The sequence below is a fragment of the Panulirus ornatus genome, chromosome 7, assembly GCF_036320965.1.
Source record: "Panulirus ornatus isolate Po-2019 chromosome 7, ASM3632096v1, whole genome shotgun sequence".
Taxonomy (NCBI): Eukaryota; Metazoa; Arthropoda; class Malacostraca; order Decapoda; family Palinuridae; genus Panulirus; species Panulirus ornatus.
The window spans coordinates 19,017,466-19,030,904 of NC_092230.1; the positions used below are offsets into that span (position 1 = coordinate 19,017,466).

Sequence of the window (13,439 nt, forward strand, 5' to 3'; positions counted from 1 at the left end):
TCATTGCTCCCAGAGCTTTCACCTCCTCCCCCACCCTATGACTCGCTTCCATCTTCCATGGTTCCATTCGCTGCCATGTCCACTCCCAGATATCTAAAACACTTCACTTCCTCCAATTCAATTTTTTTCCACTCAAACTTACATCTCAACTAACTTGTCCCTCAACCCTGCTGAACCTAATGACCTTGCTTTTATTCATATTTACTCTCAACTTTCTCCTTTCACACACTCTTCCAAACTCAGTCCCAAACTTCTGCAGTTTCTCACTCAAATCAGCCACCAGTGCTTTATCATTGGCGAACAACAGCTAACTCACTTCCCAGGCCCTCTCATTCCCAAGACTGTATTCTTGCCTCTCCAAAACTCTTGGATTTATCTCCCTCATCACCCTATCCATAAACAATTTAAACAACCATGGTGACATCACACACTCATGCTACAGACTGACCGTAAAACTAGTATGGTCTAAAATACATCATTTGCAACATAAATTTGTTTTTATAACAGACCTTCTGTCTATCATTTTTACTCATTTCCTTTTACAAACAGTGACTCAGATGCTTACAATCTCCCAATTTGAGGCCAAATCCTCTATTCACTGCGAATTAATATTTACTTGAGCATGACTTGCTTCACAGTTCACCAAAGAGGCATTATAATATCACAAAGTGAACATTCATCAGATATTTGGTTTGCTATGCAGTAAAAGATTTCTCTCCAACAATGGTCACATTCTTAACCCTATGTCAAGATGGTCTTTACATCCATATTTCCATAAGTTTAGGCATGCATTACCAAATGCACAGCTGTGTTACATAACACATTACTAAAAAAAAATGAGTTAAGACGTGTTACACAACACATTACTGAAGAAAATTGAATGAGTCTCAGCAAAGGTATATCTGAGGCTGGATGTTGAATTTCTTAACAGGATTGCTGCTTCCAGTGAAGATGTGAATGGTGAACTATGCTGAGAAGTATGAAATGGATAGAAAAAACTAGCAAAATGTGGTACTAAGGAGATGAAAGATATATTACACGAGATTCCAATGCCTTACAGAGGTGAGAAAATAAAATAAAAAAAATGATGGCAATCAACTAAAGAAATGGGGTTCAAAACAATCAAAATCTCTGCATTTTATATGTTTTCCCTTAAAAGGTATTCTTTTGACAATTTTATTTCAGATATGATGTTTCACATTCATAAATAGCTCTATACATACAATTAATTTGCCTCTGATGAAGTCCTTCCTTCTACATGGCTGTCATGGCCTTTTTATCTGAAAAAAACTGATAAAGGTATAGGTTACTCATCTAAACCAAAGGTTTACCTCTTACATAAGAGCTAGACAGAAAGAGCCATTAAACCAAATCTTTTAAATTTTTGGAGAAATCAAGCCTTGTGGTCAGAATTCCAGATCACAGGTAATTCCAATTTTACAAAGAACTTCATATCCCTGGAATTTTCTTAATGAAATACCAGAAGGGGCCTAATCTTAAACCCTTTTTCCAATACCACATTCAAGCAATCTTTGACTACCTCGAACTTGAAGCATTCATTTACTACCTTGGCATCCTTTTCCAAACATACCCTATTTCATCACCATTACAGAACTTCCTTAACAATAGTCCTAATACTGAGGTTATCAAACAAATCTATTTCCATTTGAAAAATAAAAATTGCAAGTATTTTTATAGTCCCAAGCAAATAGTAACCAATTAAATATGAAGCAAACAGTGACAAGAATTATCAAATACTTCACTATGGCCTTTAATGACCCATAAACATTTCCATTCCAGATTTTTCATTCAGCAACAAGTTCATTACCCTTCAAAATATACTGGACACTGCAGGTATTTTATAGCCTAAAAAACTTTGCATGGTAAAACTGAAATGTAACATAACAAAATGCTTATATACAGGTACACCACCGAGATTCCAGCAACTGATGGTTTGTCACCTCCTTTAGTCCGGACAAAATTATGCAAGGGAACTTGAAATTACTGTGGCCACCAGACTAGTTTACTGGGCGGCCAAAGATGGCATTGTGTGTAGGCGAGCTTATTTACATTCTTTACACTGCACTTGGTGGTGATACTGCAATTCTGTTAGATTCTTAGCTTATTTTGCTTAAATTTAACCCTAGCTATGGTTTCTAAGACACATGAAAGTGTCTGTCGTGGTGCCAAACATAAACACCAGTCCATATCAATCCAAGATAAGGTAGAACTATTGAAAAAAGTGGACCGTGGTGTTTCGGTGTGTAAGCTGTGTGAAATCTACAGTATTGGTTCATCAACTGTTTATGATGTAAAGAAGCAAAGGAAGAAAATATTGAAATTCTATGCAGACAGCAACACTAAGAAGCAAATGACAATTAGAAAAACTATGAAAGATGGTAAGAGTATTGAACACGATCGAGTGATGATGGAATGGTTTTGACAGCATCGGAGTGATGGAGTGAACTTGTCAGGAACCATGATAATGGACCAGGCTAAGTTGTTCTATAAAGAACTTAAATTACATTAGCGTGACTATAGTGAAGGATGGCTTCAAAGATTCAAGAAGTGTCATAGAATTTCCATGAATAAAGTGTGCTGAGAAAAGCGGTCTTCAAACCACAAAAGAGCTGCTGAGTATGTTGACGAATTTGCAAAACATGTGGCTAATGAGCACCTCAGTCCTGAGCAGGTGTATAATGCAGATGAAACTGCATTATTCTGGCAATGCACACCTAGGAAAACACTAACGACAGAAGACAAAGACGACCCCACAGGATTCAAACAATCTAAGGACAGACTTACCATCTTAGGATGCTCAAACATTTAATATTTGTTTAACTTAAATTTATAGCAGTTCACAGTATACTTTAGACACATGGGAGAGGTGTAATGAGTGGGTCAGAGGTGTGTTGATGAATTATCATTACGTGACCAAGGTTGGTCCGGCAAAATGGTTAATCCAGAAAATCAGTGGTGTACCTGTACCTGAAGTAATAGTGGAAAATATCTTGTAATGCTTCTCTAAGCAAAGGTATCCATTAAATATGAAACAAATAATCACACAGCCCTTCATGACCCCCAAACACCATTTCAATTTGAAATTCTTAATCAGCATGAAAAATAGTCCTAATACTGAGGTTATCAAGAAAATCTATTATCCTTCAAAAAATATCAAAAATTACAGCTATTAGTTCAGGGTATTTCTTAGCCCAAAAAAGTTTTTGTTTTAAATATGAAATATTCCAAAATTAGATACTTTCATAACTGAAATATCATGGTAAATCATAATGCATCCCCGAGCAAATAGATGCCTAATATATATATGAAACAAATAATCACACAAATCTTTAAATACTTCATTACAGTCCTTAAATGACCCCTGAAACACCATTTCAACCCCAAATTTGTATTCACTATGAAAAATAGTGAATATAATGTAGAGGTTATTAAGCAAATCTATAACACTTCAAAAATACCCAAAAAACATTTTGGTTCAAATTGAAATATAACAATGAAATGCTTCTATACTTGAAGTATCCAGGGAAAATATATTTCATAATACTTCTCCAAGCAAAAAGATACCTGTTAAATATGAAGCAAACAATCATAATCTTTAAATACTTCTTTACAGCCCTTAATGACACCCCCAAAAAAAAAAAATTTCACACCAGAAAAAAAATTTCATCTCAAAATTTTTATTCAGCAAGGAAAATACTCCTAATACTGAGGTTACTAAGCAAATTTACAATGTTTCAAAAAATAACCAAAAATTTTGTATCTTAAAAGTGATAAATAACAAAATGAAAGGCTTCTATACATCATAAAATGCTATCCCAAGCAAACAGATACCCACTGAATACAAAGCAAATAATCACATGAATTTTTAAGTTTCTTCATTACAGACCTTAATGAACCCTAAACACCATTTAAACCCAAGACTTGTATTCAACTTGAAAATCAGTCCTAATACTGAGGTTATCAAGCAAATCTATTTCCCTTTGAAAAATACCAAATTTTGCAGGTATTAGTACAGGCTAATTTTTTTAGCCCAAAAACATTTTGTCTTATAATTACAATTATCATAATCATCACTTTTACACTTGATCACCACTTCCCACGTTAGCAAAATAATGCCAGAAAACAGACGAAGAAAGAAACATCCACTTATGTACAAATACATGTATTGCATGTCAAATATATACATATAGACATATACATACACATATGTACAAATGAATATATTCATAATTGCTCATTTCATCCATTCCCAGTGCCATCCCAACCCACAGGAAACAGCATGGCCACAAGCTGTCATGTATAATGCATCAAATCCACAGCTCCCTATACACACACAGATCCTACAGACATTTCTATGGTTTCCCCCAGAAGTTTCATATGCCTTGGTTCAGTCCAATGATGGCACATTGACCACAGTATACCACCTCGTTGCAATTTATTCTGAGCATGCCTTTCACCCTCCTGCATGTTCAGGCCCTGATCACTCAAAATCTTTTTCATTCCATCCTACCATCTCCAATTTGGTCTCCTGTTTCTCCTTGTTCCCTCCACTTCTAACACATACATCTTCTTTATCAACCTTTCCTCACTCATTCTCTCCAAATGTTCAAACTATTTCAACACACCCTCTTTTGCTCCCTCAACCACACTCTTTTTATTTCCACAGCTCTCTTACCCTTTCATTACTTAATCGAACCACCTCACACCACATGGTGTCCTCAAACATTTCATTTTCAACAAATCCACCCTACTCCATGCAACCCTATCTGTAGCCCATGCCTTGCAACCATATAATATAGTGGAGCTACTATTCCTTCAAACGTACCCATTTTTGCCCTCCAAGATAATGTTTTCTCCTTCCACACATTCTTCATTGCTCACAGGAGTACCCCTCCAACTCCTACCTATGATTCACTCCCACTTCCATGGTTCTATTTGCTGCCAAGTCCACTCCCAGATATCTAAGACACTTCACTTCCTCCAATTTTTCTTTATTCAAATTTATATCCCAACTAACTTATCCATAAACCTTGGTGAATCTAATAACCTTACTTGTATAAGCATATTTACACTCAACTTTCTCCTTTCACACGCTCTTCCAAACTCAATCACCAACTTCTGTAGTTTCCTCACTCGAACCAGCCATCAGTGCTGTATCATCAGCAAACAACAGCTGACTCACTTTCCAGACAGCATACTTACCCCTATCCCCAAGACTCTTGCATTTACCTCCCTCACCAACCCATCCATAAACAAATTAAACAAATTTTTTATCCCACCACTCACTACACTTTCTAATTTGCCCCCCTCCCACCTTTTGCATGCCACGTGCATCTCTTGCACATGACATCACTGCTTCTCTAAACACCTCCCATTCCTCAACCACTCCCCTCACTTAATTTGCTCTCACCTTTTGCTATTCTACACTCAATCTGTCCAGGTATTTCTTCACAAAAGTCTCTTGTCCAAGCTCACTCACTCTCACCATTCCCTTTTCCCTAACATTTTCTCCTCTTTTTCTAAAACCTCTACAAACCTTTACCCTCACCTCCACAAGGCAGAGATCAGAATCCCACCAGTTGCCCCCTCAGCACATACACATCCAAAAGTCTCTCTTTTACATGCGTATCAATTAATACAGAATCTAATAATGCCTGTTGACCATCTCTTGTACTAACATACATATACTTGTTTATATCTCTTTTTAAACCACTATTTCCAATCCTAATCACCAGTCTTTTTTCAGCGCACAATTCCACAAGCTCTTCACCGTTTCCATTTATAACACTGAATACCACATGTATACCAATTATACCCTCAACTGCCATATTGTCTTTGCATTTAAGTCACCCATCATGAATACCCAGTCTCATGCACCAAAACTGCTGAAACATTCACACAGCTGTTCCCAAAACACTTGCCTCTCATGATCTTTCTTCTCATAGCCAGGTGCATAAGCACCAATAATTACCCATCTCTTGCCCTCTACTTTCAGTTTTACCCACATCAATCCAGAATTTACTTCCTTATACTCTAATTACACACTCCCACAACTTTTGCTTCAGGAGTAGCAATACTCCTTAGCTCTAGTCCTCTCACTCACCCCAAGTTTAATCCAAAGATGTTTCAAAAACATTGCGCCCCTTTACCCTTGAGTTTCATCTCACTCAGAGCCAGAAAATCCAGATTTCTTTCTCCAAACATACTACCTATCTTTCCTCTTTTCTCATCTTGGTTACATCCATGGACATTGACACACCCCAGTCTGACCCTTCGAGAAGGATGAGCACTCCCTGCTTGGCTCCTTCTTTTTACTCTTTTAGAAATTTAAATACAAGAAGGGGAAAGTTTCCAGCCCCCACTCCTGCTCCCTTTAAATGTCTTCTACAACACACGGGGAATATGAAGGCAGAATTCTTTCTCCCCTACCTCTGCTAGAAGCAGTGAAAAGTTTTTACCAAGGATGTAAGGCATATGTAAGAGTAGGAAGAGAGGAGAGTGGTTCTCTGTGAAGATCGGTCTGCGGCATGGGAGTGTGATGTCCCCCACGGTTGTTTAATTTGTTCATGAATGGGGTGGTCACGGAGGTAAATGCAAGAGTTTTGGAGAGAGGGGTGAGAATGCAGCCTGTTAGGGATGAGAGGACCTGGGAAGTGAGTCGGTTGTTGTTCACAGATGATACAGCTCTAGTGGCTGATTCGAGTGAGAAACTGCAGAAGCTGGTGACTGAGTTTTGTAAAAGTGTGTAAAAGGAGAAAGTTGAGAAAATGTGAGTTAGAGCAAGGTAATTAGGTTCAGTATGGTTGAGGAACAAGTTAATTGGGATGTAAGTTTGAATCAAGAAAAACTGGAGGAAGTGAAGTGTTTTGGATGTCTGGGACTGGACTCAGCAGAAAATGGAGCCATGGAAGTGAAAGTGAGTCACAGGGTGAGGAGGGGGGAGAAGGTGTTCTGGAGCGATGAAGAATGTGTGGAAGGAGAGAACATTATCTTCGAGCAAAAATGGGTATGTTTGAAGGAATATTAGTTCCAAAAATGTTATATGGTTGTGAGGCATAGGCTATAGATGGGGTTGTAAAGAGGAGGAGGATTTTCAATCCAAAAACTTTGTGTCAAAACTGAAATATAACGCAATGAAATGCTTCTATACCTGTAATAATCATGGAAAATATCTCACAATGCCTCACCAATCAAACAGATACCTGATATATATGAAGCAAATAATCACACAAAGCTTTAATTAATTCATTACAGCCCTTAATGACCACTAAATACCATTTTGATCCCAGATTCATATTTAGCAGAACATGAAATGCCTCTACACTTGAATTAATCATGGAAAATATTCTATAATACTTCCCCAAGCAAATAGATACCCATCAAGTATTAAGTATATAAATAATAGATTACAGCCCTTTATGACCCCTAAATTATTTTTCATTCCAAAATTTGTATTTAGCATGAAAAATAGTCCAAAAACTAAGGATATCAAGCAAATGTATAACCCTTCAAAAAATAACAAAACTGCATGTATTAGTTCAGTGTATTTTCTAGCCCAAGTGAGTCTGTGCTTTAAAATTTAAATACAACATAATGAAATACTTCTATACCTAACATAATCATGGAAAATATAATGCTTCCCAAAAAAGCAGATACCCACTGAATGCAAAGTAAATAATCATATGAATTTTTAAGCACTTTATTACAGCATGAAAAATAGCCCTAACACTTGGGTTAAGCATATCTATTATCCTTCAAAAAATGCCATATTCTTTCTATTTTAGAACTGAAATATAATGAAATGCGCCTTTCCTTGAAATAATCATGGAAAATATCTCAGAATGCTTCCCTAGGCAAATGGGCAGTTGAGATCAAGTCAGGTCAGGTTATATTACATATCATGTGAGGGAGGTCAAATCAAATCTCCTCCGAACCTTACCAGAAAGCGATGACAGGGAGGCAGGTCATATGGGCCAGTCACATCCCAGTCTAAAAATAGCCTATCACCAAATCATACCCCTATTTTTTTTTTTTTTTATTATACTTTGTCGCTGTCTCCCGCGTTTGCGAGGTAGCGCAAGGAAACAGACGAAAGAAATAGCCCAACCCCCCCCATACACATGTATATACATACGTCCACACACGCAAATATACATACCTACACAGCTTTCCATGGTTTACCCCAGACGCTTCACATGCCTTGATTCAATCCACTGACAGCATGTCAACCCCGGTATACCACATCGCTCCAATTCACTCTATTCCTTGCCCTCCTTTCACCCTCCTGCATGTTCAGGCCCCGATCACACAAAATCTTTTTCACTCCATCTTTCCACCTCCAATTTGGTCTCCCTCTTCTCCTCGTTCCCTCCACCTCCGACACATATATCCTCTTGGTCAATCTTTCCTCATTCATTCTCTCCATGTGCCCAAACCACTTCAAAACACCCTCTTCTGCTCTCTCAACCACGCTCTTTTTATTTCCACACATCTCTCTTACCCTTACGTTACTCACTCGATCAAACCACCTCACACCACACATTGTCCTCAAACATCTCATTTCCAGCACATCCATCCTCCTGCGCACAACTCTATCCATAGCCCACGCCTCGCAACCATACAACATTGTTGGAACCACTATTCCTTCAAACATACCCATTTTTGATTTCCGAGATAATGTTCTCGACTTCCACACATTCTTCAAGGCCCCCAGAATTTTCACCCCTCCCCCACCCTATGATCCACTTCCGCTTCCATGGTTCCATCCGCTGCCAGATCCACTCCCAGATATCTAAAACACTTCACTTCCTTCAGTTTTTCTCCATTCAAACTCACCTCCCAAATGACTTGACCCTCAACCCTACTGTACCTAATAACCTTGCTCTTATTCACATTTACTCTTAACTTTCTTCTTCCACACACTTTACCAAACTCAGTCACCAGCTTCTGCAGTTTCTCACATGAATTAGCCACCAGCGCTGTATCATCAGCGAACAACAACTGACTCACTTCCCAAGCTCTCTCATCCCTAACAGACTTCATACTTGCCCCTCTTTCCAAAACTCTTGCATTTACCTCCCTAACAACCCCATCCATAAACAAATTAAACAACCATGGAGACATCACACACCCCTGCCGCAAACCTACATTCACTGAGAACCAATCACTTTCCTCTCTTCCTACACGTACACATGCCTTACATCCTCGATAAAAACTTTTCACTGCTTCTAACAACTTTCCTCCCACACCATATATTCTTAATACCTTCCACAGAGCATCTCTATCAACTCTATCATATGCCTTCTCCAGATCCATAAATGCTACATACAAATCCATTTGCAGATATAGGGTGTTTTGGTCGAGGTGGTGTGCAAAGTGAGAGGGTTAGGGAAAATGATTTGGTAAACAGAGAAGAGGTAGTGAAAGCTTTGCAGAAGATGAAAGCCGGCAAGGCAGCAGGTTTGGATGGTATTGCAGTGGAATTTATTAAAAAAGGGGGTGACTGTATTGTTGACTGGTTGGTAAGGTTATTTAATGTATGTATGACTCATGGTGAGGTGCCTGAGGATTGGCGGAATGCATGCATAGTGCCATTGTACAAAGGCAAAGGGGATAAGAGTGAGTGCTCAAATTACAGAGGTATAAGTTTGTTGAGTATTCCTGGTAAATCATATGGGAGGGTATTGATTGAGAGGGTGAAGGCACGTACAGAGCATCAGATTGGGGAAGAGCAGTGTGGTTTCAGAAGTGGTAGAGGATGTGTGGATCAGGTGTTTGCTTTGAAGAATGTATGTGAGAAATACTTAGAAAAGCAAATGGATTTGTATGTAGCATTTATGGATCTGGAGAAGGCATACCCCTATTATCTTAAGGAAATCACTTGAAAAAATCAAACATCTGAGACAAAATAGCTGGATTGCATTGTTTGGTAAGCAGAGAACATGTTGATAACATTGGTTTCACAAAATCATGTATGAAAACAAAAAACAACAATCTGATTAGTGAGTACAATCAACCAGACTACAAACTATTTGTAAAGGATAGAGAGAGTCAGGGGGACAAAACTGCACTGTACAGAATTTCTGACCTAACCCCTAAAGAAATTCAGACTACAACGTCAGCCGTTGTTAAACATCTGTGTTCAGATTAGCACTGAATTTTCCAAACTTTACATGTATGTCATGTATAGATGCCCCAGTCAGTCAGCAGATACTGACACCATCATGTACAACAAATTAAAACAACCAATATGGGATACAGTCTCAATCATCCTTAGGGATCCTAATCTTCCAGAAATCAACTGGCAAACTCTCTTAGGCATAGCAAGTGAATCTGCTAGACTTATCAACTTTGTTGAAGAAAATTTTGTCAACTGAACCGTCATGGAACCAACAAAGGTAGCTAATATTCTTGATTTAGTTACTGCATCTCAAGAGTTCTTAGTAATGACTAACCATGTTGGAGAACATCTACGCACTTGCGACCATAACATGGTTAGGTTCAATGTAAATATCAAAACCAACACCCCCTAAAACCAGTAATATTACTCTTAAGATTAAAAAAGGTTGATTTTGATAGACTTTGCGATGCATTAAAGAGTCTCACCCTTGCTGATACATACCCCGAGGAATTATGGGCTAATGTTAAGAATCAGGTTATGCACCAACAAGACATATTCATTCCTAAGCAAGAGAGAAACAATAAAACCAACAACAAGCCTGAATGGTATTCCCCATATTGCAAGAGTTGTGAGGCAGAGAAATAAACTCTAGAAGCTTAAGAAATTACACAATGACCCAAATATTGCAATGCAATGTAGCACAGTTAGGAGAGACATGAAAAGACATCAAAAGAGGCCAAGAGAGAATAAGAATACAAAGTGAGTATTTGAAGAGATAGTAAGAGAGGTCCTAAAAGGTTTTATAGACATATCAATTATAAGAAACATATAAGGAGTGTAGGACTCTCAGGAAATGCTGATGGAGAACCCATTGTGGACAATAAAAGCATAGCAACAACTTTAAACAAGTTTTTTAGATCTGTTTTCACACTACAAAGCAGTGACAAGAATTTTGAGATGGTGATGAATAGTACTCACATGATATCAGGAGTTACTGTCGTAACTAGAGAAGTTCTAATGTAGATAGATTGGCTGAAGACTAATAAAAGTTTAGGTCCTGACTGTTTCCATTCATGAATAATTAAAAACATCAACATGAAATTGTCAAACTGTCAACCTACAGTTTCAGTAAATCTCTCCAGGATGGAGTAGTCCTCCAGGACTGGAGACTGGCTGATGTCACTTATATATACAAAAAGGGAAACTGCAAATTGCCTGGCAATTAGTCTTTTCAACCAGACATCAATTAGATGTAAACTACTGTTGTCAATTATCACAGATGAAATCATAGCCTAACTGGAACATCACTTGGATTACATCGTAAATCATTCATAGCCTATGACAAGACACAGACAATAATGATATTATATTTCCAAACTTCCAAAAAGCATTCAACAAAGTCTCCTAAGTTAAAATGATGCATAAAGTCCGGGCCTTGGGGATTACTGGTCGCATATGAAATTATATAGAAGCCTGGTTACGTGATAAGAGTTAGAGTCATAATGAATGTTGAATCATCACCATCGTCACCCATTACTAGTGACTTAGGGCTGAATAACTTAGTGTCCAAATTTGCACATGACACAAAGATCAGCACTGCCATAGTAACTAAAGAAGATATAGAAAACAATACAAGGAAGCATTCTTGTTGGTCAATCATCACACCTGTTACAACTGAAAAAATGCTGTTCTTGTTCATACAGGAAGAAATACTGTATAATACATGTGTAATATGTATGGGTTGCTGGTGCTTTGTGTTCTTGTTTTTTCCAATAACAGACAAAAGTTAACATCAAGGCCAGGCCTTTACTGTAATATAGAGGAAAAACGGAAGAGACAAGAATATCCATTTATGAATCTTGGAGAAATGGGAGCGACAAGAACATATAGGCTTTGAGGTGTAGGGAAAGAAACAGTTATCAAAATGCCCCATCCTTGAGTTGCAAAATGCAACAAAATAATCATGCAACACAGCAGTTTGCCAAGTAGTGCATGGTTTGGCTAGTAGTGGGAGCAAAAAACAATATCTAAAGAGTAAAAGAGTGAACCAACATTGCAGCATAGGGCAAGTGGTTCAACTTTTGAAGTTAACCTGGGAGAGTTGATAAGTCAAACAGTTTTTGACTCAATTCTGTCACATAAATATGCAGATCTAGAACCATCCTAGATGTGAAAGCAGTACTCAGCAAAACAATTGGTCATTCCTCTGTATAAATGGAAAAGAATTCCTATTTCAACATCTAAACAGGACTCCCAATATCCTTCCTTTTTAGGAAGAGGTTCCAGTCAGAGAAAAATGTCCACATAAAGGCCAGACTTTAACTAAAATATAGAGGTTAATGAAAGGGAAAAAGAAACAAGGGAAATATATTTACAGATTGTGGAGGAAGTGAAAAAACTTTTAAAATGAGCGAGGTTATAGTTATTGGGAAAGAATTGAGACATTATATAGTTCCACAGCTTCAAGATGTAGGGAAAGAAATAGTTATTAAAACAGGTTTTTACAAATCTGTCAAAGGAGGGGGAAAGTTGTGAAGAATTTTCAACAGTGATGGGAAGAAACTGGAGCTTGTAGGCATCACACTTAACCAGATTTCATCTATGCCACCGAGATATCCTATCCAAGTCTGAGATTACTGAGGATATTGTGTTGGATGACATGCAGATCAAGCAAAAGAAGAAGGAGCAGATTTGAAGGATGTAGAACAATGCAGAGTTCAGTTGTCATCATACAGTGTTTGCAAAAAACCTTGCCTGCCTCCCCATACATTTTCAATGAAATGTCCTACTTAAACTTGAGTACTCTTTCATCTCTCCTTTGGCTCTGCAGATGTCTGGATTTGGAATTAGCAAGGTTCCTGAAGTTTTCTAGGTCAATGTTTAGAGTCCATATGGTCTTGATCCTCTGAATGAGGTAAGGCACTGACACGGTGTAGCAGGAAGCAGTCACCTGATCATTCGTTCTGAGCACTCAGTGCACCTAAAAACCTCAAAGCGTACCCACATTTTCTTGATTCCAAATGAGAATTTTGGGCTTTCTTCTTTTAAGAAAGGTAAGAGCCAACTATCTTGAAGCACAGGTGAAGTAAATACAAAGTCCAGAAGTGAAATTCCCAAGACAAAGTGGCAGCCAATCAGAGTTAAAAAGAATGTCCTTTCTTTAAGAGAGCCTGAGGAACAATGAGGCAGACTGCTAGTGCTCAAACCATTAGAAACACTAATCTCATCAAATGTATGATAATTTCACTTTGAGAGCATCATATGCTTGTACCTACTATAAACCTGAGCTGTGTGTTAC

The 13,439-nt window shown here is 38.0% G+C and overlaps 1 protein-coding gene across 5 annotated transcripts in view; it reads right to left on the minus strand.

Annotated features, from left to right (window-relative positions):
* Nucleotides 1-510: 510 nt before the first annotated feature.
* Nucleotides 511-13,439, minus strand: part of LOC139749438 (ATP-dependent DNA helicase DDX11) — a 163,226-nt gene continuing 150,297 nt past the window's right edge. For 4 of the 5 annotated variants that reach the window (XM_071663297.1, XM_071663300.1, XM_071663298.1 and 1 more), the window contains exon 21: nt 511-1,290. In XM_071663297.1, coding sequence (XP_071519398.1) covers nt 1,255-1,290 — 36 coding nt within the window. In that variant the 3' untranslated portion in view covers nt 511-1,254. The remainder of the gene's footprint in view (nt 1,291-13,439) is intronic. The other variant, XM_071663301.1, reaches the window with a different exon arrangement.